The 23328-nt window shown below is 48.3% G+C and overlaps 1 protein-coding gene across 1 annotated transcript in view; it reads right to left on the bottom strand.

The window, feature by feature from the left end:
- The window catches only part of LOC123764965 (uncharacterized), an 84621-nt gene that overhangs the window by 15729 nt on the left and 45564 nt on the right, over positions 1-23328 (bottom strand). Inside the window, 2 exon segments of the mRNA XM_045753214.2 lie at positions 3594-3682; positions 22313-22465. Of these exon segments, the coding sequence (XP_045609170.2) occupies positions 3594-3682; positions 22313-22465 (242 nt within the window).

Below are 23328 nucleotides of genomic sequence, written 5' to 3'. Positions count from 1 at the left end.
ACAACATGTGTTTGACACAAGCCAGCGACCCCACACAACCAAGCCTTGCGCACACCATGCAAGTGTTACCAAGAGTTTTTGGTGAGTGGTTATCTTGAGGTTATCTTAAGATGATTTCGGCGCTTAGCGTCCCCGCGGCCCGGTCCTTGACCATGCCTCCTTTTTGTTACACATCCCGGGCGCATGACAGCTGGGTGAACAACGCTTCGGATTCGTAGTCCTGAGGTTTCGGGTTCGATCCTCGATTGAGGCGGAGAAAAATGGGCAAAATGTTTCTTTTACCCTGATGCACCTGTTACCTAGCAGTAAATAGGTACCTGGGCGTTAGACAGCTGCTACGGACTGCTTCCTAGGGGCTGTGTAACAAAAAGGAGGCCTGGTCGAGGACCGGGCCGCAGGGACGCTAAGCCCCGAAAACATCTCAAGATAACCTCCCAAGGAAGCAGCCCGTAGCAGCTGTCTAACTCACAGGTACCTATTTACCACTAGGTGAACAGGGGCATCAGGGGGAAACTAACTATCCATTTGTTTCCGCCTCCGCCGGGGATCAAACCCGGAACTTTAGGACTACGAGACCCGACCGCTGTCCACTCAGCTGTCATGCCCTCGTGTGTGGGCCTGTTCGTAAGATTTTGTGTGGATGGAGTGATGGTAAGATTTTGCTCAAGTGTTTTAGCATATGAAGTTGTGCAGAGATGCATGCTTTGTTGCATGCCAATGGTTCGATATCTCGATATCGGGGACAGGAAGCCTGTTCTGAGGCTTATCGAAGTCCCTGTAAGGCCAACTACTGACCTTCCCCAGGATGCAACCCACAATAGTTGTCTAATTTCTGGGTTACTTCTAAGTGAACAGAAGCATCAGGTGAAAGGAAAGCTACCCAACCGTCTCTGTCCTACCGCGGGAATAGAACCCGGAACCCTCGATTTTGAGCCTACGACGTAGCCCACTGCGCTACTGGACCATCTGGTGCTTATGTTGGCTACACGATTTGTTGGTCCTCTTTGTAACGTTATGTTGTTTGGACCAACATAAATGTGCTCGTGCCGGAGTCTCCAAACACATTTAAAGGTACGTAATGCTCTTGATCATGCTCTTATTTACACTTTGTCTTTGAGTGATGTAATGAGAGTGTTGGTTGGCTTGTTGTGTTTGGTGGTGGTGGTTGTGTTGAGTGAGTCATGCAAGTGTTGGCGTGTGTGGTAATGTGGTGGGCGGCGTCTGGCAGCTGGTATTAGTTCCGTCTCCAGCACCGCCTCTAGTCTGTGCACCTTCATTTTTATTTTTTTTTTAATTTTGCCCCGAGGGGCGAGTTTATTGGGCAGCGCCACTCATGTTGTGAGTGGACACACCGCCATAGTGACAGTATTGGGCAGCGCCACTCATCTTGTGAGTGGACACACCGCCATAGTGACAGTATTGGGCAGCGCCACTCATCTTGTGAGTGGACACACCGCCATAGTGACAGTATTGGGCAGCGCCACTCATCTTGTGAGTGGACACACCGCCATAGTGACAGTATTGGGCAGCGCCACTCATCTTGTGAGTGGACACACCGCCATAGTGACAGTATTGGGCAGCGCCACTCATCCTGTGAGTGGACACACCGCCATAGTGACAGTATTGGGCAGCGCCACTCATCTTGTGAGTGGACACACCGCCATAGTGACAGTATTGGGCAGCGGCACTCATCTTGTGAGTGGACACACCGCCATAGTGACAGTATTGGGCAGCGCCAGTCATCTTGTGAGTGGACACACCGCCATAGTGACAGTATTGGGCAGCGCCACTCATCTTGTGAGTGGACACACCGCCATAGTGACAGTATTGGGCAGCGCCACTCATCTTGTGAGTGGACACACCGCCATAGTGACAGTATTGGGCAGCGCCACTCATCTTGTGAGTGGACACACCGCCATAGTGTCAGTATTGGGCAGCGCCACTCATCTTGTGAGTGGACACACCGCCATAGTGACAGTATTGGGCAGCGCCACTCATCTTGTGAGTGGACACACCGCCATAGTGACAGTATTGGGCAGCGCCACTCATCTTGTGAGTAGACACACCGCCATAGTGACAGTATTGGGCAGCGCCACTCATCCTGTGTGTGTGGACACACCGCCATAGCAGCATGTACAACACTCCCCAATAGGAAGAAATCCCGCTGGGTTGTTCATCCTGTCACTTGTACCCAGACACAGCTGGGACTTGATGTTCTTCACCGGTGGTGTCGGGTGTGCAGGAGGACAGAGCCTGGTGAAGGTATCTTTATACAACATGTTACACAATCTTATGGTTTTGTCTAAGAGGGTTTTTGGTTTTATGTCTTAAGGTTAATTTTAATTCCAGTTCTGTCAATACTGAATGCCAAAGTTCTTCCAACATCCGGGTGTTGGAGTGAGTGGGCGACGGGTCTCGCGGGTCCGGGACGTCTCCCAGCGAGAGTGATTGATTCTTTCTTATGCACCCCATACCCATCCCGTGGGCGGTGGTGGAAAAGGTTACAGAGGCACATAATGGGGTACAGGAACTGAACCCCAGAGTTCGTTTAGCTAAGCCAGTGACAATCTTGTGAAGCTAGTTATACAGTTATTAATGATATATATACACATGTTCATACATATACAAGCATTTACATATACACATCGATAATCTTTGTATATCACAAGTGATTCAACAAGAGGCTCACAACAGTCACTATACAAGGCACTTTACATCTATGGTGAGTCACACAGTTACTAGTCCACACCCACCCAACTGGGCGGCAGCTTTACACAGACTCCAGAGACGCGTATTATTCACAATTTTTTTGCCTAATAGGCCGAGTGATTTTCTTTATTTTCAAAATATTATTTCCAATTTGTTCATTTGAAATATTATTATAATATTATATTAAGAATAATAATTATTGACTTAGTTATGTTAGTTTAGATTAGGTTTAGATAGATTCTGGTTCCTCCTTTGTTTACATTTATTACAAACAAACGTGTAAATGAGTTATATATGGCCGCGTGAGTGGATGGTGTGGATGGTGAGTGGTGTATTGTGATGTATGGTGCTGCGGTCACTGTGTGCCTTCACCATCCTTGACCAGTCCTACCGAGATTTGTTGACCCCTTGAACCTGGGTGAACAGTGTTGACCCTTGACCCTAGACTAAATGTTGACCCTTGACCATAGATGACCAGCGCTCTCTTTGACCATGTATGAACAGTAGTAACCTTAACCCTGTATGAAGAGTGTTACCAATTAATATCTATAGTTACAATCACTAGTGTACAGTGTTGCCAATTAATATCTATAGGTACAATCACTAGTGTACAGTGTAGCCAATTAATATCTATAGTTACAATCACTAGTGTACAGTGTAGCCAATTAATATCTATAGTTACAATCACTAGTGTACAGTGTTACCAATTAATATCTATAGTTATAATCACTAGTGTACAGTGTTACCAATTAATATCTATAGTTACAATCACTAGTGTACAGTGTTACCAATTAATATCTATAGTTACAATCACTAGTGTACAGTGTAGCCAAGAACTGGTGGCATGTAGCAATTTGTTAGTAATGTTGCCATACTGGGCTCACCTTATTGGTCCTGGTGATCTCCATGGAGGGCCCCAAGACGTGCTTGACGACGTGCGGGCCCCTCACCTGCAGCACCTCGTGGTCGGCCCCTGTGGAGGAGAACACGGGGTCAGTAGAGTCACTGGGACGCGGGGTCAAGGTGTGGGGTCACCAGAACACTGGGTCACTAACACGGGGGTCACCAGAGCACTGGGTCACACTAACACGGGGTCAAGGTGTGGGGTCACTAGACCACTGGGTCACTAACACGGGGTCAAGGTGAGGGGTCACTAGAACACTGGGTCACTAACACGGGGGTCAAGGTGTGGGGTCACTAACACGGGGGTCAAGGTGTGGGGTCACTTGAACACTGGGTCACTAACACGGGGTCAAGGTGTGGGGTCACTAACACGGGGTCAAGGTGTGGGGTCACTAACACGGGGTCAAGGTGTGGGGTCACTAACACGGGGTCAAGGTGTGGGGTCACTAACACGGGGTCAAGGTGTGGGGGTCACTAGAACACTGGGTCACTTACACGGGGTCAAGGTGTGACCCAGAGCACTGGGGCACACTAACATGGGGTCCAGATGTGGGGTCACCAGAGCACTGGGTCACTAACACGGGGTCAAGGCGTGGGGTCACCAGAGCACTGGGTCACTAACACGGGGTCAAGGTGTGGGGTCACCAGAACACTGGGTCACTAACACGGGGGTCAAGGTGTGGGGTCACCAGAGCACTGGGTCACACTAACACGGGGGTCAAGGTGTGGGGTCACCAGAACACTGGGTCACTAACACGGGGTCAAGGCGTGGGGTCACACTAACACGGGGGTCAAGGTGTGGGGTCACCAGAACACTAGGTCACTAACACGGGATCCAGGTGTGGGGTCACCAGAATACTATGTCACTAACACGGGGTCAAGGCGTGGGGTCACCAGAGTACTGGAACACTAACACGGGGTCAAGGCGTGGGGTCACCAGAGCACTGGAACACTAACACGGGGTCAAGGCGTGGGGTCACCAGAGCACTGGGACACTAACACGGGGTCAAGGCGTGGGGTCACCAGAGCACTGGAACACTAACACGGGGTCAAGGCGTGGGGTCACCAGAGCACTGGAACACTAACACGGGGTCAAGGCGTGGGGTCACCAGAGCACTGGGACACTAACACGGGGTCAAGGTATGGGGTCACCAGACCACTGGGACACTAACACGGGGTCAAGGTGTAGGGTCACCAGAACACTGGGTCACTAACACGGGGTCAAGGTATGGGGTCACCAGACCACTGGAACACTAACACGGGGTCAAGGCGTGGGGTCACCAGAGCACTGGAACACTAACACGGGGTCAAGGCGTGGGGTCACCAGAGCACTGGGACACACCAACAGAGAGGGAGACATTACACCAGCTTCTCTGTATATATACAGAGAGTATACTCTCATCCTGTACAGTATAGACTAAAGTATACTGGCCGGTTGGTCAGTAAGCCCTTGAGTGACCTTAACAACCCCCCAGAGGTTGATAGGTGTTAAGCAAGACACACTACCAAGCCTCCAGTAAAATAATGCGGCCATAACTCAATGAAACCCCAGCCCAATCACTTGGCCTGGACGGTACAGCGACGGTCTCACTTCATGCAGGTTGGCGTTCAATCCCCGACCTTCCAAGTGGTTGGGCATCATTCCTTCCCCCCCTCCTATCCCAAATCCTTATCCTGTTCCTTTCCCAGGGCTATATAGTCATAATGGCTTGGCGCGTCTCCTGATAATTCCTTTCTTCCTTCAATGGAACCCCAAAACATCGCGTTAAATATTAACTCTACACTGACTGGTTTATACATTGGCTTTTGTCGTTGCAATCAGTTGATGGCGCCGTATAGAAACATATAATAATATTCTCAAATTTTAGCTAACTTTACAATCTGAGGTTGACAAGTACAGGAAGAGAAAGCATACACCTGATACTGTTCTTAAAGACTTCTCCATTTTGCACCCGCAAGATAACGTAAGCTTTTAAGGGTTGATAGATGTTAATCTTCTTGTTTGAGGAGCTGTTCACTTGAGACAGTTAAGCAAGTCCCAGCTGTGTCTGGGTACAAGTGACAGGATGAACAACCCAGCGGGTTTTCTTCCTATTGGGGAGTGTTGTACATGCTGCTATGGCGGTGTGTTCACTCACAAGATGAGTGGCGCTGCCCAATACTGTCACTATGGCGGTGTGTCCACTCACAAGATGAGTGGCGCTGCCCAATACTGTCACTATGGCGGTGTGTCCACTCACAAGATGAGTGACTCTGCCCAATACTGTCACTATGGCGGTGTGTCCACTCACAAGATGAGTGGCGCTGCCCAATACTGTCACTATGGCGGTGTGTCCACTCACAGGATGAGTGGCGCTGCCCAGTACTGTCACTATGGCGGTGTGTCCACTCACAAGATGAGTGACTCTGCCCAATACTGTCACTATGGCGGTGTGTCCACTCACAAGATGAGTGGCGCTGCCCAATACTGTCACTATGGCGGTGTGTCCACTCACAAGATGAGTGACTCTGCCCAATACTGTCACTATGGCGGTGTGTCCACTCACAAGATGAGTGACTCTGCCCAATACTGTCACTATGGCGGTGTGTCCACTCACAAGATGAGTGGCGCTGCCCAATACTGTCACTATGGCGGTGTGTCCACTCACAGGATGAGTGACGCTGCCCAATAAACTAGCCCCTCGGGGCAAAATTTAAAAAAAAAATTACCTTCCCTCTCCTTGTTCACAGACTCAGGCAACACTTTACGTCGCAATTCAGTCGGAATTTCTAAATGCAACAAATTCACACCCAAGAAACTCCTGTGGGTATGTGTGTGTATATGAATTGTAAAGCTATACCATGAACCTTCAATACCCAATACTTTATTCAATATACTTTTTTAGTGTTATTATAAATGTGTTAAACGTATATTGTCTTAAGATATTACTCATTGTTACTTATCATAAAATCACATTTAAGTAACTGATGTGATACAATCATATGAGCATCATAATTGTATCTGTCTTGTTATATCAATATTGTATTAGCTAAAGATGTGAAAATATTTCCCTACTATGTGTTTTTCATCCAATATTGTGCTAGTTTATGCTGTATTAGTTTTTATCTCTTTATCGGTCTTAAAAAGAACTTAGAATACTATAATAATGTTGAGTGTTTTTGTGAGAATCATAACAATGCTGTTATGGCTCAGTGTTGTATTATAGTTCCAGCAGCACCTTCCAGGTGTGTGCTGGCACACCCTCCAGGTGTGTGCTGGCACACCCTCCAGGTGTGTGCTGGCACACCCTCCAGGTGTGTGCTGGCACACCCTCCAGGTGTGTGCTGGCACACCCTCCAGGTGTGTGCCTGCAACTACTACTACTGTGAACATATATGATAGTCTGCCCTACCAAGCAGTGCTCACAGTGCTTTAGTACGGGCTCACCATAGCCCGTGCTACATGGACACTTTGTTCTGAGTAGCTAAATCTAAACCAACAAGAGCCAAGCATTGAGGGTGACGTACCTGGTACTGAGGTAACGATGGGTAGCGTCACCACGAGGGCCGCCACCGCCGCCCTCAGCCAGACCCCTCCCGCCATCTTCAGTCACCACTGCACCACACTTTTCACACTCGGTCAATACAACTTTTTCTGTCACTTGTATTTGCGAGTATTTACGTAAAGTCGTTCTAATGGTCGAGTTGTGACACTTTGAGGGAGAGAGGGGGTTGTTGGGCGTGTCTGGAGGCGGTTGTGAGACGGGGTTGTGTGTGTGGGCCTCGGCTGGCTGACCCGGAGTGAGGGGAGACTCTGGGACCTCTGTTATTTATACACAAGAGGCGCGTCACTTCTAAGAAAGTTTAGCCTAGCTTACCGGATGAACCTCTGCCCCCCCCACCCCGCCCCCAACCCATACACACACACACCACCACCATGTGTGTGTGCCCCACACACCCCGCCCCCAACCCATACACACACACACCACCACCATGTGTGTGTGCCCCACACACCCCGCCCCCAACCCATACACACACACACACACACACACACACACACACACATGGTGGTGGTGGTGTGTGTGTGTGTGTCTGCCTCCACCACATCACCTCACATGCTGATGTGGTGGAGGCCGACTCCATATACGGTTTAAAATATAGATATGATAGAGCCCAGTAGGATCAGGAATCTGTCAGGAATCTCAACCGTCAGTTGATTGACGGTTGAGAGGCGGGACCAAAGAGCCAGAGCTCAACCCCCGCAAGCACAAATACGTGAGTACACACACACATATATTTGTAGTTAACAAATGGAATGCTTAGGAAGTGACGTGGTGGAGGCAGACTCTATACACAGTTTCAAGTGTAGATATGATACAGCCCAGTAGACTCAGGAACGATTGACAGTTGAGAGGCGGGACCAAAGAGCCAGAGCTCAACCCTCGCAAGCACAACTAGGTGAGTATAACTTGGTGAATACACACAGGGGGGGGGAGGGGGGGCAGCGCTCGGGTGTCGTAGTCCTAAGGGCCCGGGTTCAATTCCCGGCGGAGGCGGAAACAAATGGGCAGAGTTTCTTTCACCCTGATGCATCTGTTCCCACAGCAGTAAATAAGTAACTGGGAGCTAGACAGTTGTTACGGGCTGGTTCCTTGGAATGTGTGTGTGTGTGTGTGTGTGTGTGTGTGTGTGTGTGTGTGTGTGTGTGTGTGTGTGTGTGTGTTAGACATAATAGTTAGGAAAATGTGTTCGACGTATTATGTGTAGTAGACATAATAGAGGAAAATACATTGGTTAGAAAAGAGGGGACCAAGAGCTAATAGCTCCATTCTGCAGCCACAAATAGTAAACACACAGACATGGTAATTACACAGCATTACTCACTGTTGTATTTACATGGTGTGAGTTGTGGTGGGAGCATGGCGTCACTCACTGTAACGCCGCGGGTGTCACGTCTTGCCCTCAGGCACTCCTCGACACTCATAGAAAGATGGCCTTCATTTATGCCCAAGCAAAGTTTCCCTTAAAAATTGTGTGCAAGGTGAAATTGAAATAAGTTTATTGAGGTAAAATACACACAAAGGGATGAGGTAGCTCAAGCTATTCTCACCCCGTTCAGTACAACGTGTTAATACATACACATACACACAACAAGGTGAACAGTCTGTCATAACAGTAGCAGTAGCAAGCATGGCAACGGTGTTAACAACAACAACGACAGTAGGGTTACAGACACAGGAGCAAAATCAACAGTGAGACTAACAGCTAACAGCAACAGTACCATCTAACTAAACGATATCAACAATGCCACCAACAACAACTTAAACAACAGTAATATCCTTAACCTATTATGGAAGACCTGGGGTGAGAGAGAGAGAGAGAGGAGTCGGGAGGTAGAGAGAACAGGAGGATTAAGAGAGAGAAAGTGGGATGGAGGGAGAGACTCAGGTACCCCTCCCCTTAAATGTTTTCTAAATAGATAACATATTCCAAAGACCACACGGGTCCTGGTGATACCTCGGAGGCCGCAGAAGCGCTCTCATAACTCACGAATTTCGGACTTTGGTGCGACTCTGAAGAATAGGATGGCGTCAGTTAAATCAATGTTATTATATCAATGAGAGTTATGTGAAGTAACGATGTTGTTGCTGTTCTTCATCCGGACAACATCGTATGGCCTCAGCCAGTTATTAATTAACCAGCAGCAGTAATAAGAGCCGAGGGTGTCGGCGGATATTTCTGAGAACGTAGCAATCATGTCAGGACGTAGACTCCCACACCGTAACCTACCAGCCCTGCACCGTAGGTTAAGGGGCAAGTACAAATATATATTCTTTATAATCTTAATTTCTTGATGGAATTAATTCTATCTATTACAATTTATTTTAGTATTTAGTTCCGCGCAGAATATGCATTTAGGAACGTTTCCCCGTGTTATATATTTCTGGCATAGTTACCCCACCTCAAGGTAACCCCTGGCCGCGCCCGGCTATGGAACATGTCAGTTTTACTCTCAACAAATGGCTGTCACACTGCTATCAAATACTTTATATCTGGCTTATGTATAAAACACACACACATATATCTGTATGAGCCAGATATACATCTGGCTCATGCATTTTCTTTGAGTGTTATTAGTCACTAATAAAATATTGTTTGTTGCAGTATGTGTTATTTAACGTAAACATGTAAATATATGGTGAATATATGGTAAAACACACTTTAACTTCACTCTTAACCATAGTGTGTGTGTACTCACCTATATGTACTCACCTATATGTGCTTGCAGGATCGAGCATTGACTCTTGGATCCCGCCTTTCGAGCATCGGTTGTTTACAGCAATGACTCCTGTCCCATTTCCCTATCATACCTGGTTTTAAAATTATGAATAGTATTTGCTTCCACAACCTGTTCCTGAAGTGCATTCCATTTCCCCACTACTCTCACGCTAAAAGAAAACTTCCTTACATCTCTGTGACTCATCTGAGTTTCAAGCTTCCATCCATGTCCTCTCGTTCTGTTACTATTCCGTGTGAACATTTCGTCTATGTCCACTCTGTCAATTCCTCTGAGTATCTTATACGTTCCTATCATGTCCCCCCTCTCCCTTCTTCTTTCTAGTGTCGTAAGGCACAGTTCCCTCAGGCGCTCTTCATACCCCATCCCTCGTAGCTCTGGGACGAGTCTCGTTGCAAACCTCTGAACCTTTTCCAGTTTCATTATATGCTTCTTCAGATGGGGACTCCATGATGAGGCGGCATACTCTAAGACTGGCCTTACGTAGGCAGTGTAAAGCGCCCTAAATGCCTCCTTACTTAGGTTTCTGAATGATGTTCTAACTTTTGCCAGTGTAGAGTACGCTGCTGTCGTTATCCTATTAATATGTGCCTCAGGAGATAGATTAGGTGTTACGTCCACCCCCAGGTCTCTTTCACGCGTCGTTACAGGTAGGCTGTTCCCCTTCATTGTGTACTGTCCCTTTGGTCTCCTATCTCCTAGTCCCATTTCCATAACTTTACATTTGCTCGTGTTGAATTCTAGTAGCCATTTCTCTGACCATCTCTGCAATCTGTTCAGGTCCTCTTGGAGGATCCTGCAATCCTCATCTGTCACAACTCTTCTCATCAACTTTGCATCATCCGCAAACATCGACATGTAGGACTCTACGCCTGTAAACATGTCGTTAACATGTGTGTGTGTGTTTGTGTGTGTGTGTGTGTGTGTGTGTGTGTGTGTGTGTGTGTGTGTGTGTGTGTGTGTGTGTGTGTGTGTGTGTGTGTGTGTGTGTGTGTGGCGGGAATGAATATTTATTTTCAGGCTAAAGTGAAGAATGACTGAATAGGTGTGGAATCCCTACTTTAGTCCATAACAAAGCGTCTGTTCGCGTTGGCACCCATTCATTTTCTGACCAGGCTCACGTATGCTTAACCTGACAGACCAAATAACGGCCACACAATGCCCTGGGTTGCCCGTTGACAGCCCGGACGTCCCGAGGTAAGGTTAGCCTGCCGGAGACTCGCTCCACACACTCCTCCTCTCCGCTCTTCAAGTGTTTTATATTTTGCTTTGTTTGACACCTCTGCCCTTCTTCTTGTGGCAAAGTAAATTTGCTACGGAGAGAGAAATACAAACACATACACACACAAAAAGTTGATGAGGCGGGCCGAAAGAGCAGAGCTCAACCCCCTCAAACACAACTAGGGGGATACAACTAGGTGAATATACAAACACACAGAGGATTGATTGAATTCTATGATCAGGCAACAAAAATCAGGCAATAAAGAGAGGGGTTACCTGGTTACCTTGAGGTGCTTCCGGGGCTTAGCGTCCCCGCGGCCCGGTCGTCGACCAGGCCTCCTGGTTGCTGTGGGGGGGGGGGGGGGGGGCAGACTACATATTTTTGGAAAGCCAGAACGCCGTTGACACAGTACCACATAAGACACTATAGTGCACAAACTGCAGATGCGGGAGTGAAAGAGAAAGGTACTCGAAAGGATAAGGGAGTACCTAAGCAACAGAAGACAGCGAGTCACTGAGGGAGGGGGGGGAGGCCTCGGAGTGGCGAGGCGTCACCAGTGGAGTCCCGCAGGAATCAGTCCTTGGACCTATACTGTCTCTGATATATGTAAATGACCTCTCAAAGGGTATAGACTCATTTCTCTCAATGTTTGCTGATGATGCAAAAATTATGAGGAGGATTATGACAGCGGAAGATAGTTTATAAGTTGCAAGATGCCCCTAGACAAACTGAAGAAATAGTCCAACAAATGGCTACTAAAGTTCCATCCAAGTAAATGTAAGGAAATGAAACTAGACGAGGAACTAGGAGGCCAGACACTGGATACCGAATGGGAGATGAAGTCCTGCACGAAACGGGCAGAGAGAAAGATCTAGGAGTTAAATCACATATATCTCATTGGGAGCCAGAACGCCGTTAATCGCGTTAAATCAAAATATAAAAAACAAATCAAAACGCCGTTAAATCACGTGCCCATATCACGCCAAGCCTGTCTCCTGAAGCCCACATCAAAAGAATAACATCAGTGACATATGCAAGGCTGGCTAACATCAGAACTCCCTTCAAAAACCTGTGTAAGGAATCTTTCAGAACATTGAATACTAAATATGTAAGGCCAATCCTGGAGTATGCGGCCCCAGCATGGAGCCCGTACCTTGTCAAGCACAAGACGAAGCTGGAAAACGTTCAGAGGTATACCACTAGGCTAGTCCCAGAACTAACTGGCATGAGTTACGAGGAAAGGCTGCGTGAACTGCATCTCACGCCGCTGGAAGACAGAAGAGCTCGGGAGACATGATCTCCACATAAAAAATTATCAGGGGTAGACAAGGGTTATCTTGAAATGAAATGCATTAGGAAGTGATGTGGTGGAGGCTGATTCCATACACAATTTCAAGTGTTGATATGATGAAGCTCGAGAAGTTCAAGAATCTATACACCAGTAGATTGCCAGTTGAGAGGCGGGATCAAAGAGCCGAAGCTCAACCCCCGCAAGCACAACTAGGTGAGTACACACACACTCTCTCTCTAGGACTGCCCGCCTTCCCTAAGTTTATGGGACTTCTGGAAAAGTTAATAACCCTCAAAGTTGCTCATCTCAAATTTTGGCTCATCGAGAATGAACTTATTAATTTATCAGTCTGCAACACCTGAGAGATGATGGGGTCATATTATTATAGGGAAGACCAATATTCTCAAGGTTTCCTATTGGTGTCAACTTGGTGGACAATAAGATAGAGCCATAACAACCCAAGACGCTCAGTTAGCAGCAGGATCACTCGGATGTGTCGCATGTGGAGCATATTATGTCTACAGTTGTCGTAATGCTTCTAAGGACAGACAAATTCGTAGCGTTCAGTCATCTGAATATCAATAATGATATTAGTTCATAGAGGATCTGTAGCATTAGCAGAGACTAGTTTAGTGATAGTTTTCCCACTAAATAGCCTTCCTGGAGGTCCGAATGTGTTTGGCTAAATGTATACATAGACATGAAATATATACATATATATATACATACATACATATTCATACATACATATAAACATTCACTCAAACAAAGTCGTTCTGAGTGATAGAAGTGTGGGAACTATCACACCCTGGAGTGGGCTTGTGGCAGATGCCTTCACAACTTCCCCCCCCCCCCTTGGTGCGTGGGGTTATGATGTTGCCTTAACCACCCACCTGCCCCCCCCCCCCCCGGAGAATGTTACCTTAACCGTTCACTCAACATTAGGGGGTGACAACAGTTACATCTGGCCACAGTATTTCGTGGAAGCTCGACCAGAAGAATTTCAGGACTGTGGAGGAGGCCATCACGAGGGCTGGATACACTTTACCTGCTTCCTTCAGTTCATCTCCGAGTTACAGTTGCGTGGAAACACTTGAGTGAATCACAAGGAGATGATGTTGAGTATATGAAGTCATGATGGAGCCATAGGTCAGTGTGTGAGGATGATGAGTACGGGCAGCCTTGCCCTCCCCGGGCCGTCCTTCAGTGACCTGGTCTGGTGACATAATGAGGTCAGTGAGAGGGAGAGCAGAGAGCCGCCAGCCAACATGTGGGTCACGCCACAACAACAATGTCCCTCTCTGTCCTCCCCCTACCACAGTCTTCACGGCCGGCCTCCCACCACCTACCCCTCGCCTTCCTTATCATCACCCACCACCCGCTCTATCCCCTACACGTTTCCACTGTATTTAAAACTGTACTAAGAGTGTCGCAGTTTATGATGGGTGAATAAGTATATATACTTATACTCACACAAGGTAAACATGTTTTATAATTCTTGTTTTATATCTATTTTTATAAATATATATAACACGTATTTTATATATATTTATAATTATATAAGTCTTACTTTGACTTAGGCTCCTTATTTTAATTGAAACCAGAGTAAGTATCTCTGGTGTGGCCCCACTAAGATTATTGTATCCAAACATGCAGACCTAATTTTAAGAACGACATCTCTACTTTGGGGACAGTTGAACACAGGGCAACAAAATCATTCCAGAATTAAGTCACCTCTTATTCCAGGAGCGGCTGAGAGCCACAGGGTTGACAACACTGTAAACCAGACATAATAGAGCTCATCTCATCAAAGCTGTTAAAATACTGAACAATTTGGAGGATATAGATTCAGACAACTTCTTTAAAAGGTCAGATGTAACACAAACAAGGAGCAGCAGTTTAAAACTGAACAAGCCGGAATGCCGTGATTGGACATAACTGGAGACGCAACACCAGAGGTCCTCATCAGCAGTCACGAGGGCAGCATATATGCCAGCCTGGCAAACGTCCGGTTATCATTCAGGAAGTTGGACGAAGATCCGTTCAGAGTGCTGTATGCATCCTTTTTGAGACCTATTATTGGGTTTGCTGCCCCGGCATGGAACCCCCTACCTAAAGAAGCAGAAAACAACGCTAGAAAAGATAACAACAAACAACAAGGCTCGTTCCTTAACTAAGAGGAGTGAGCTATGAAGAAAGACTTAGGGAGCTGTACCTCACTACACTGGAGGAAAGAAGGAATAGGGCAGACATGATAACGACGTACGAGATACTAAAGGGGATTAACAAAGTAGATATAGAAGCAATGTTCAAATTGAGGAAAAATAGAACGAAAGGACATAATTGGAATTTGGAAACACAGATGAGTCACAGGGATGTCGGGAAGATCTGCTTGAGTCTAAGAGTTGTAAATAAGTGGAACGGACCAGATGAGGAACATGTCGAAGCCAATTCGATACACAACTTTAAATATAATTATGATAAGAAAAACGAATGAAAATAGTCACTACATTGAATCAAAAAGACAGAAGCTCGCCACAGCAAGCACAACTAGGTGAGTACACACACACACACACACACACACACACACACACACACACACACACACACACACACACACATTAATCTGGTGAAGAGTGGTGTGGTGGTGTGCCATGTTTGGCTGAAGAGGACACAACAACCCTCTCATGAAGACTGTGACGGTCTGCCTGTTACCACCCTGGGCTGCCCCTGCCCTATATAGTTGTTGCTTCACCACCACCACCTTCTCCACCACCCACATCATCACTACAACTACCTCCTACTCCACTACCACCAAAACCACAACCACCTATTCTACTGACACCAACACTTTGCACACCACTATTATAAACGCCACTACCACCACCACCACTATTCCCGCTAACTGTACCACCACCACAAAGGCCCCACTTTTGTGATGATAAGACAATCTTTAAAAGAGTTCTGGTCTTACACACTAAGGGTCCACGGTTCGAGTCTCCTACAGCCCCATGTTAAATGAAAGAGAAGCTCAGTCAACTCACAGGGACATATAAAAGTCGGCTCTGGGTCCTCGAGGCCATGTTCTGGGGTGGTCATTGGCTTCTATTGCCGCACTTATGGGTTTTCTTCCTATTGGGGAGTGTTGTACATGCTGCTATGGCGGTGTGTCCGCTCACAAGATGAGTGGCGCTGCCCAATAAACTCGCCCCTCGGGGCAAAATTTAAAAAATTTAAAAGTGATGTACGCTCGGCCATAGACTATGGCGCGCCAGTCTGGCGGCCATCACTAGCGACATGAAAAGGCTTGAAAACCTTTAAAATAAAGACACGGCCATCATTCTTGGAGTCCCCAAAACTGCCAATACATGGAGCCTACGAGACGAGCTGTTCTTGTGGCTAGAGGCTGCAGAAGGGAATGCAAAATTCGCAGTTAAAATAGCTAGACATCTTCGCTACAATGATTATGTCAAGAACAAACTCAGTTCTGTGCTGACTACAGGAAAAAACCGTTTGCTTCCTGGAAGAACTCCACCTGCTTGAGCAAGCGCGCGAGCTCACGCACGTATGAATGCCAGCTCCCAGAGAGGATGAGCTTTATAAGATAAGATAAGATAAAGGAGATGACAGCGACACAATCCAACATGTTACACAAGAAATGAGACATAAGTATCTCAAGGAAAATAATAAAGAGGAAGGAAATGAATTAGACTAAATCTACACTGATGGTCCATATAATCCCAGTAACGACAGGGCTGGAGGACCATACACTGTAATTAGGAACAATGTCTTTCAAGACGGAGAAGACGAAACAGCACGGCTGGACAACTATGCCTCCTCACCGCAAGGAGACCTAACTGCTAGTGTTATTTCCTTAATATACCCAGAAAGAAACACAAAGGGAGCAGTAATCTGCACTGATTTACAAGCAGCACTACAAAGCCTTAGGAAATATCAGGCAGAAAGCGGTGGGACAATCACTGGACTCAGGAGAGTCGTGATAATACTATCCAGTCAGGGAAGGTGGTGAAGTTCCTGTGGATTCCCTCCCATGTTGGGTGTTCTGCCAATAGGTCACGCAACACAGGCACGCATGACGCAACCATACACGCAACACAAGCACGCATGACTCAACCGAACACACGCAACACAAACACGCATGACGCAACCACACACGACTGGCAAACCATTGACAAACATCCTAAATTTTTTGTTTTAATTTTGCCCTGAGGGGCGAGTTTATTGGGCAGCGCCACTCATCCCGTGAGTAGACACACCGCCATAGCAGCATGTACAACACTCCCCAGTAGGAAGAAAACCCGCTACTACATTACCCGACAGTTGCCTCCAGATCGCTGAACTCCTGCAGTATCTTTGAATAAAACAAAAACTGTAGTGTAGCAAGAAGCCGATTAGGCGGCCACATCCCTCGGGTGCATAATAAAACAAATTAATAATAATCCCACGTGACATGTACAGAGGCAGCCCTCGCTGGCCACACCCTCGCTGGCCACACCATCTCCGCCACACCCTCGCTGGCCACACCCTCGCTGGCCACACCCTCGCTGGCCACACCCTCGCTGGCCACACCCTCGCTGGCCACACCCTCGCTGGCCACACCCTCGCTGGCCACACCATCTCCGCCACACCCTCGCTGGCCACACCCTCGCTGGCCACACCCTCGCTGGCCACACCCTCGCTGGCCACACCCTCGCTGGCCACACCATCTTCGCCACAACCTCGCTGGCCACACCATCTCCGCCACACCCTCGCTGGCCACACCCTCGCTGGCCACACCCTCGCTGGCCACACCCTCGCTGGCCACACCATCTTCGCCACAACCTCGCTGGCCACACCATCTCCGCCACACCCTCGCTGGCCACACCCTCGCTGGCCACACCCTCGCTGGCCACACCCTCGCTGGCCACACCCTCGCTGGCCACACCCTCGCTGGCCACACCCTCGCTGGCCACACCCTCGCTGGCCACACCCTCGCTGGCCACACCATCTTCGCCACAACCTCGCTGGCCACACCATCTTCGCCACACCCTCGCTGGCCACACCCTCGCTGGCCACACCCTCGCTGGCCACACCATCTTCGCCACACCCTCGCTGGCCACACCCTCGCTGGCCACACCCTCGCTGGCCACACCCTCGCTGGCCACACCATCTCCGCCACACCCTCGCTGGCCACACCCTCGCTGGCCACACCCTCGCTGGCCACACCATCTTCGCCACACCCTCGCTGGCCACACCCTCGCTGGCCACACCCTCGCTGGCCACACCCTCGCTGGCCACACCCTCGCTGGCCACACCATCTTCGCCACACCCTCGCTGGCCACACCCTCGCTGGCCACACCCTCGCTGGCCACACCCTCGCTGGCCACACCATCTTCGCCACACCCTCGCTGGCCACACCCTCGCTGGCCACACCATCTTCGCCACAACCTCGCTGGCCACACCCTCGCTGGCCACACCATCTCCGCCACACCCTCGCTGGCCACACCCTCGCTGGCCACACCATCTTCGCCACAACCTCGCTGGCCACACCCTCGCTGGCCACACCATCTCCGCCACACCCTCGCTGGCCACACCCTCGCTGGCCACACCATCTCCGCCACACCCTCGCTGGCCACACCCTCGCTGGCCACACCATCTCCGCCACACCCTCGCTGGCCACACCCTCGCTGGCCACACCATCTCCGCCACACCCTCGCTGGCCACACCCTCGCTGGCCACACCATCTCCGCCACACCCTCGCTGGCCACACCCTCGCTGGCCACACCATCTCCGCCACACCCTCGCTGGCCACACCCTCGCTGGCCACACCATCTCCGCCACACCCTCGCTGGCCACACCCTCGCTGGCCACACCATCTCCGCCACACCCTCGCTGGCCACACCCTCGCTGGCCACACCATCTTCGCCACAACCTCGCTGGCCACACCCTCGCTGGCCACACCATCTCCGCCACAACCTCGCTGGCCACACCCTCGCTGGCCACACCATCTCCCCTGATAAAATAAAATTAATGAAGGCGTAATTTTTATCGAGGAGTGAGCAGAGAGCTCTCACAGAGCAAGAGAGCTCTCACAGAGCATTTAAGAAAGCTCTCACAGAACAAGAGAGCTCTCACAGAGCATTTAAGAAAGCTCTCACAGAACAAGAGAGCTCTCACAGAGCAAGAGAGCTCTCACAGAGCATTTAAGAAAGCTCTCACAGAACAAGAGAGCTCTCACAGAGCAAGAGAGCTCTCACAGAGCATTTAAGAAAGCTCTCACAGAACAAGAGAGCTCTCACAGAGCATTTAAGAAAGCTCTCACAGAACAAGAGAGCTCTCACAGAGCATTTAAGAAAGCTCTCACAGAGCATTTAAGAAAGCTCTCACAGAACAAGAGAGCTCTCACAGGGCATTTAAGAAAGCTCTCACAGAGCAAGAAAGCTCTCACAGAGCAAGAGAGCTCTCACAGAGCATTTAAGAAAGCTCTCACAGAACAAGAGAGCTCTCACAGAGCAAGAGAGCTCTCACAGAGCATTTAAGAAAGCTCTCACAGAACAAGAGAGCTCTCACAGAGCATTTAAGAAAGCTCTCACAGATCAAGAGAGCTCTCACAGAGCAAGAGAGCTCTCACAGAACAAGAGAGCTCTCACAGAACAAGAGAGCTCTCACAGAGCCAGGCAGCGAGTCTTACAGCTCCCTGCAGACTGTGACCTTCTAAATTAAAAAATAATAAAAACTTATGACATCTTCCCAACATCACAACACAACAACATATCAACTTACTAACACGCACACCACACACACACACTCACACACGCACGCACACACACACACACACATACACACACACACACACACACACACACACACACACACACACACACACACACACACACACACACACACACACACACACACACACACACACACACACTCACACTCACATACACGGTAAGCAGAAAGGCCCCTAGCATGGGTAAGGAACTACCTAACAGGAAGGAGCCAGAGAGTAATGGTAAGGGGGAGCCAGAGAGTAATGGTAAGGGGCGAGAAGTCGGACTGGCGAACAGTAACGAGTGGAGTACCTCAAGGATCGGTGCTGGGGCAAATCCTATTTCTAAGTTACGCAAATAATATGTTTACAGGAGTAGAGTCCAACATGTCAATGTTCGCAGATGACGCAAAATTAATAAGAGTTGTGACAGATGAGGATTGTAGGATCCTCCAAGAGGACCTGGACAGGTTGCAGAGATGGTCAGAGAAATGGCTACTAGAATTCAACACGAGTAAATGTAAAGTTATGGAAATGGGATCAGAAGATAGGCGACCAAAGGGACAGTACACAATGAAGGGGAACATGCCTACCTGTGACGACTCGAGAAAGAGACCTGGACGTGGACGTAACACCTAATATAACTCCTGAGGCACATATAAATAGGATATCGACAGCAGCGTACTCTACACTAGCGAAAGTTAGAACATCATTCAAAAACCTAAGTAAGGTCCCGGGAGCCGGTCGGCCGAGCGGACAGCACACTGGACTTCTGCTCCTGTGGTCCCGGGTTCGATCCCGGGCGCCGGCTAGAAACAATGGGCAGAGTTTCTTTCACCCTATGCCCCTGTTACCTAGCAGTAAAATAGGTTACCTGGGTGTTAGTCAGCTGTCACGGGCTACTTCCTGGGGGTGGAGGCCTGGTCGAGGACCAGGCCGCGGGGACACTAAAGCCCCGAAATCATCTCAAGAAAACCTCAAGATAAGGAGGCATTTAGGGCGCTTTACACTGCCTACGTGAGACCAGTCTTAGAGTATGCCGCGCCATCATGGAGTCCCCACCTGAAGAAACACATAAAATTTGTGAGATATGATTGTCCTTGTCTAAAACTGTTTTATTCGAAAATTTAAGTCAAATTTGTCCATGGTAGCAATATCTACGATTATCACTTAAGTATCAGTTGTGGTGAAATTACTTTAACTTCATTGTTCAAAATTTGATGCCATGATGCAGACCTTTTTTTTACATTGTTGCAATCTGGACAGCATTCGTAACCTTTCACAATTCTGGTAGATTTGTATCCTATATATTTATTTAACATGACAAGAGCTTACTAAGCTTCGCTTTACATTCTTTTAATGCCTCAGAAAATACTCCGACGGAGTTCGGGGACTTGTTTGGCATTATTATTGTTTTTAAATATGTTTACTAACGTCTTCCAAAGTTTCAATTAAGTTGTTATCTTTAATATATAAATGTGATTAACTGCTGACATATTGACGAGTTCTCCCTCAAGTAAAGACTTATAGAAAATATTAAAAAAACCAAAAACGCGCTTTTCTTCCTCATTTTCTGTCAATCTATTTTACACGGCCAAGTCTTCTCTCTCACGGACGTCTGATACATCAGAAGGAACCCGTTATTTCGTTTTTTATAAATAAATAAATAAATAAATGTTTATTCAGGTAAGGTACATACATACAAGAGATTTTTACAAAAATTGCTAGGTTTATAGATAAAGCTGGTACATACAATGCCTAAAGCCACTATTACGCAAAGCGTTGCGGGCAGTTTTTTCAAAATTTTGTTTCCTCTGCTATCATCACAATACTTATTGTCGCTTTCCTTACTTTACTTTGAGCACGTCTTTCCTGCTTGATAAAGTATGTTCTAAAGTTACCTTCATCACCCTTAATGATTTTGGTGTCGGCAATTAATCTTTAATCCCATGTTCATCCATTTGTTCTTAGAGCAATGTGGGGAAATTATTAGTCTCTGGAATTGTCCCTGACCACCCTGTCCCTGACCACCCTGTCCCTGACCACCCTGTCCCTGACCACCCTGTCCCTGACCACCCTGTCCCTGACCCTGTCCCTGCGTCTCTCCCTCAGCCCTGGGACTGATAAAGTATATGCACAAGTTTCAATTCTTTCATGAGAGTAACTTCGACTCCCTTAATATATATGTCTACAATAAACGTTAATAATGCTGGAAACTAATTTTGACATCATAACTTGTATGTTTTCAAATTATTGTTTGTCCATTGAGCATTAGGGCTACCAAAAACCATTATGCCTGGCTATACTTTTCGTAATCGGATATACCAGTATCTACATTGTTCAGCGGATATCCGTTGTTCAGTGGATATCTAGTATCACTTTCTTTTCCCAACTTTAAAAATTAACATACATGTGCCAATAGGAATATGATTGACAATGAGGCTTCTTAGTCATGCCCACTCTCCCTATCCCTGCTTCCCCTCCCCTCCCTTGCCCTGCCCTGCCCCCCCCCTCCACCGCTCCTGCGTCCCCTGCCCTGGCCCCCCCTCTCCTGCCTCCCCTCCCCAGCCCTTGCAACATTGCACCTCCTCCCCCCACTACCACCCCATTCCTCTGACTATACCAGCACCCCTTTGCACCAATGTTGACCTGAGCGGGCGGGCCTTTTCGAGAAGCAGTTTCTGGGAACAATTGACCACTGCTTCGTTGGAAAGGATCACACACACCAGGGGGAGGTGTAGTCACACCAAGGGGAGGTGTAGTCACACCAGGGGAAGGTGTAGCCACACCAGGGGAAGGTGTAGTCACACCAGGGGGAGGTGTAGACACACCAGGGGAAGGTGTAGTCACACCAGGGGAAGGTGTAGTCACACCAGGGGAAGGTGTAGTCACACCAGGGGGAGGTGTAGACACACCAGGGGGAGGTGTAGTCACACCAGGGGGAGGTGTAGACACACCAGGGGAAGGTGTAGTCACACCAGGGGAAGGTGTAGTCACACCAGGGGGAAGTGTAGACACACCAGGGGGAGGTGTAGTCACACCAGGGGGAGGTGTAGACACACCAGGGGAAGGTGTAGACACACCAGGGGAAGGTGTAGTCACACCAGGGGGGAGGTATAAGGCATATAGAGTACTCACGTGAGGGGAGGCAGGTGACCATCCCGGGCTGAGAGGCGGAGGTCCCGGCCTTGCAGGGTACACAGGTCGACCGACCCGACTGGTCCATGTAAGTCCCCGGGCGGCAAGGTGCACACGACCCCTTCCTGCTGTACGTCCCCGGGCCGCACTCAACTGTTGGGAGCACACGCTGGAGCAGTAATGACTTGCGCTCACCAGGGAGGGACATAACTCTTAGTGATACACAGCAGGGAATATTTGGTGCCTTGTATAAGGAAGGAGGGATATATATATATATATATCTATAATCCTTGGTGAACAGTATACCTGATATCTAGGACAGGCTTTTGTAGGCAGTGAGGCACGCATCAGCAAAGTGATTTGGAACCAAAGAGGAGAGATTAAGTAGGACAACATCGCCAAGTTGAGGCACAAATCAGAAATCATTACACATGAAAATCTGTCACGACATGAAGTGTCAACACTTCTGCTTCTAACTCACACAGTGTTTAAGGGACATTATATATACTTAGCGGAATGTAATTAAAAGCCCACGATCGAGTCGCCTGCTGGTGGCGACTTCTAATGGAGAGGAAGACTCTCCTCTAGACTCCTGAAAAGTGTTGAGGTAATAGAGTGGCATCAGCCCCCAGGCCAAGTCAACATTTACCCATGTAACCTCTACATACGAGGAGCACTGTGTGCATGCTAGCCTCAGACCTTCCTGTTTTACGCCAAGTTTATCACTGTGGCAGAGTGTAGTTTGGTGCTAGTTGGCTTTTGATATAATGCATTATACATCAAACAAATCAAGCCATGTATCAATAGCCAACTAGCACCAAATTACGCTCTGCCAACTTTCAGAAGACGACGGAACATACACCACACTGCCCCAGCCAGCGTACAAACAGGAGGTTGACTAGATAAATGGACCTGTAAGTGAGGTGCTTCACCTTCACCTTCTCTCCTTCACCTCTTCACCTTCACCTCGTCACCTTCACCTCGTCACCTTCACCTCGTCACCTTCACCTCATCCT

Source organism: Procambarus clarkii, chromosome 29, assembly GCF_040958095.1.
Source record: "Procambarus clarkii isolate CNS0578487 chromosome 29, FALCON_Pclarkii_2.0, whole genome shotgun sequence".
In the NCBI taxonomy this organism is placed as follows: domain Eukaryota; kingdom Metazoa; phylum Arthropoda; class Malacostraca; order Decapoda; family Cambaridae; genus Procambarus; species Procambarus clarkii.
This window is presented reverse-complemented; position numbering and strand designations above follow the sequence as displayed.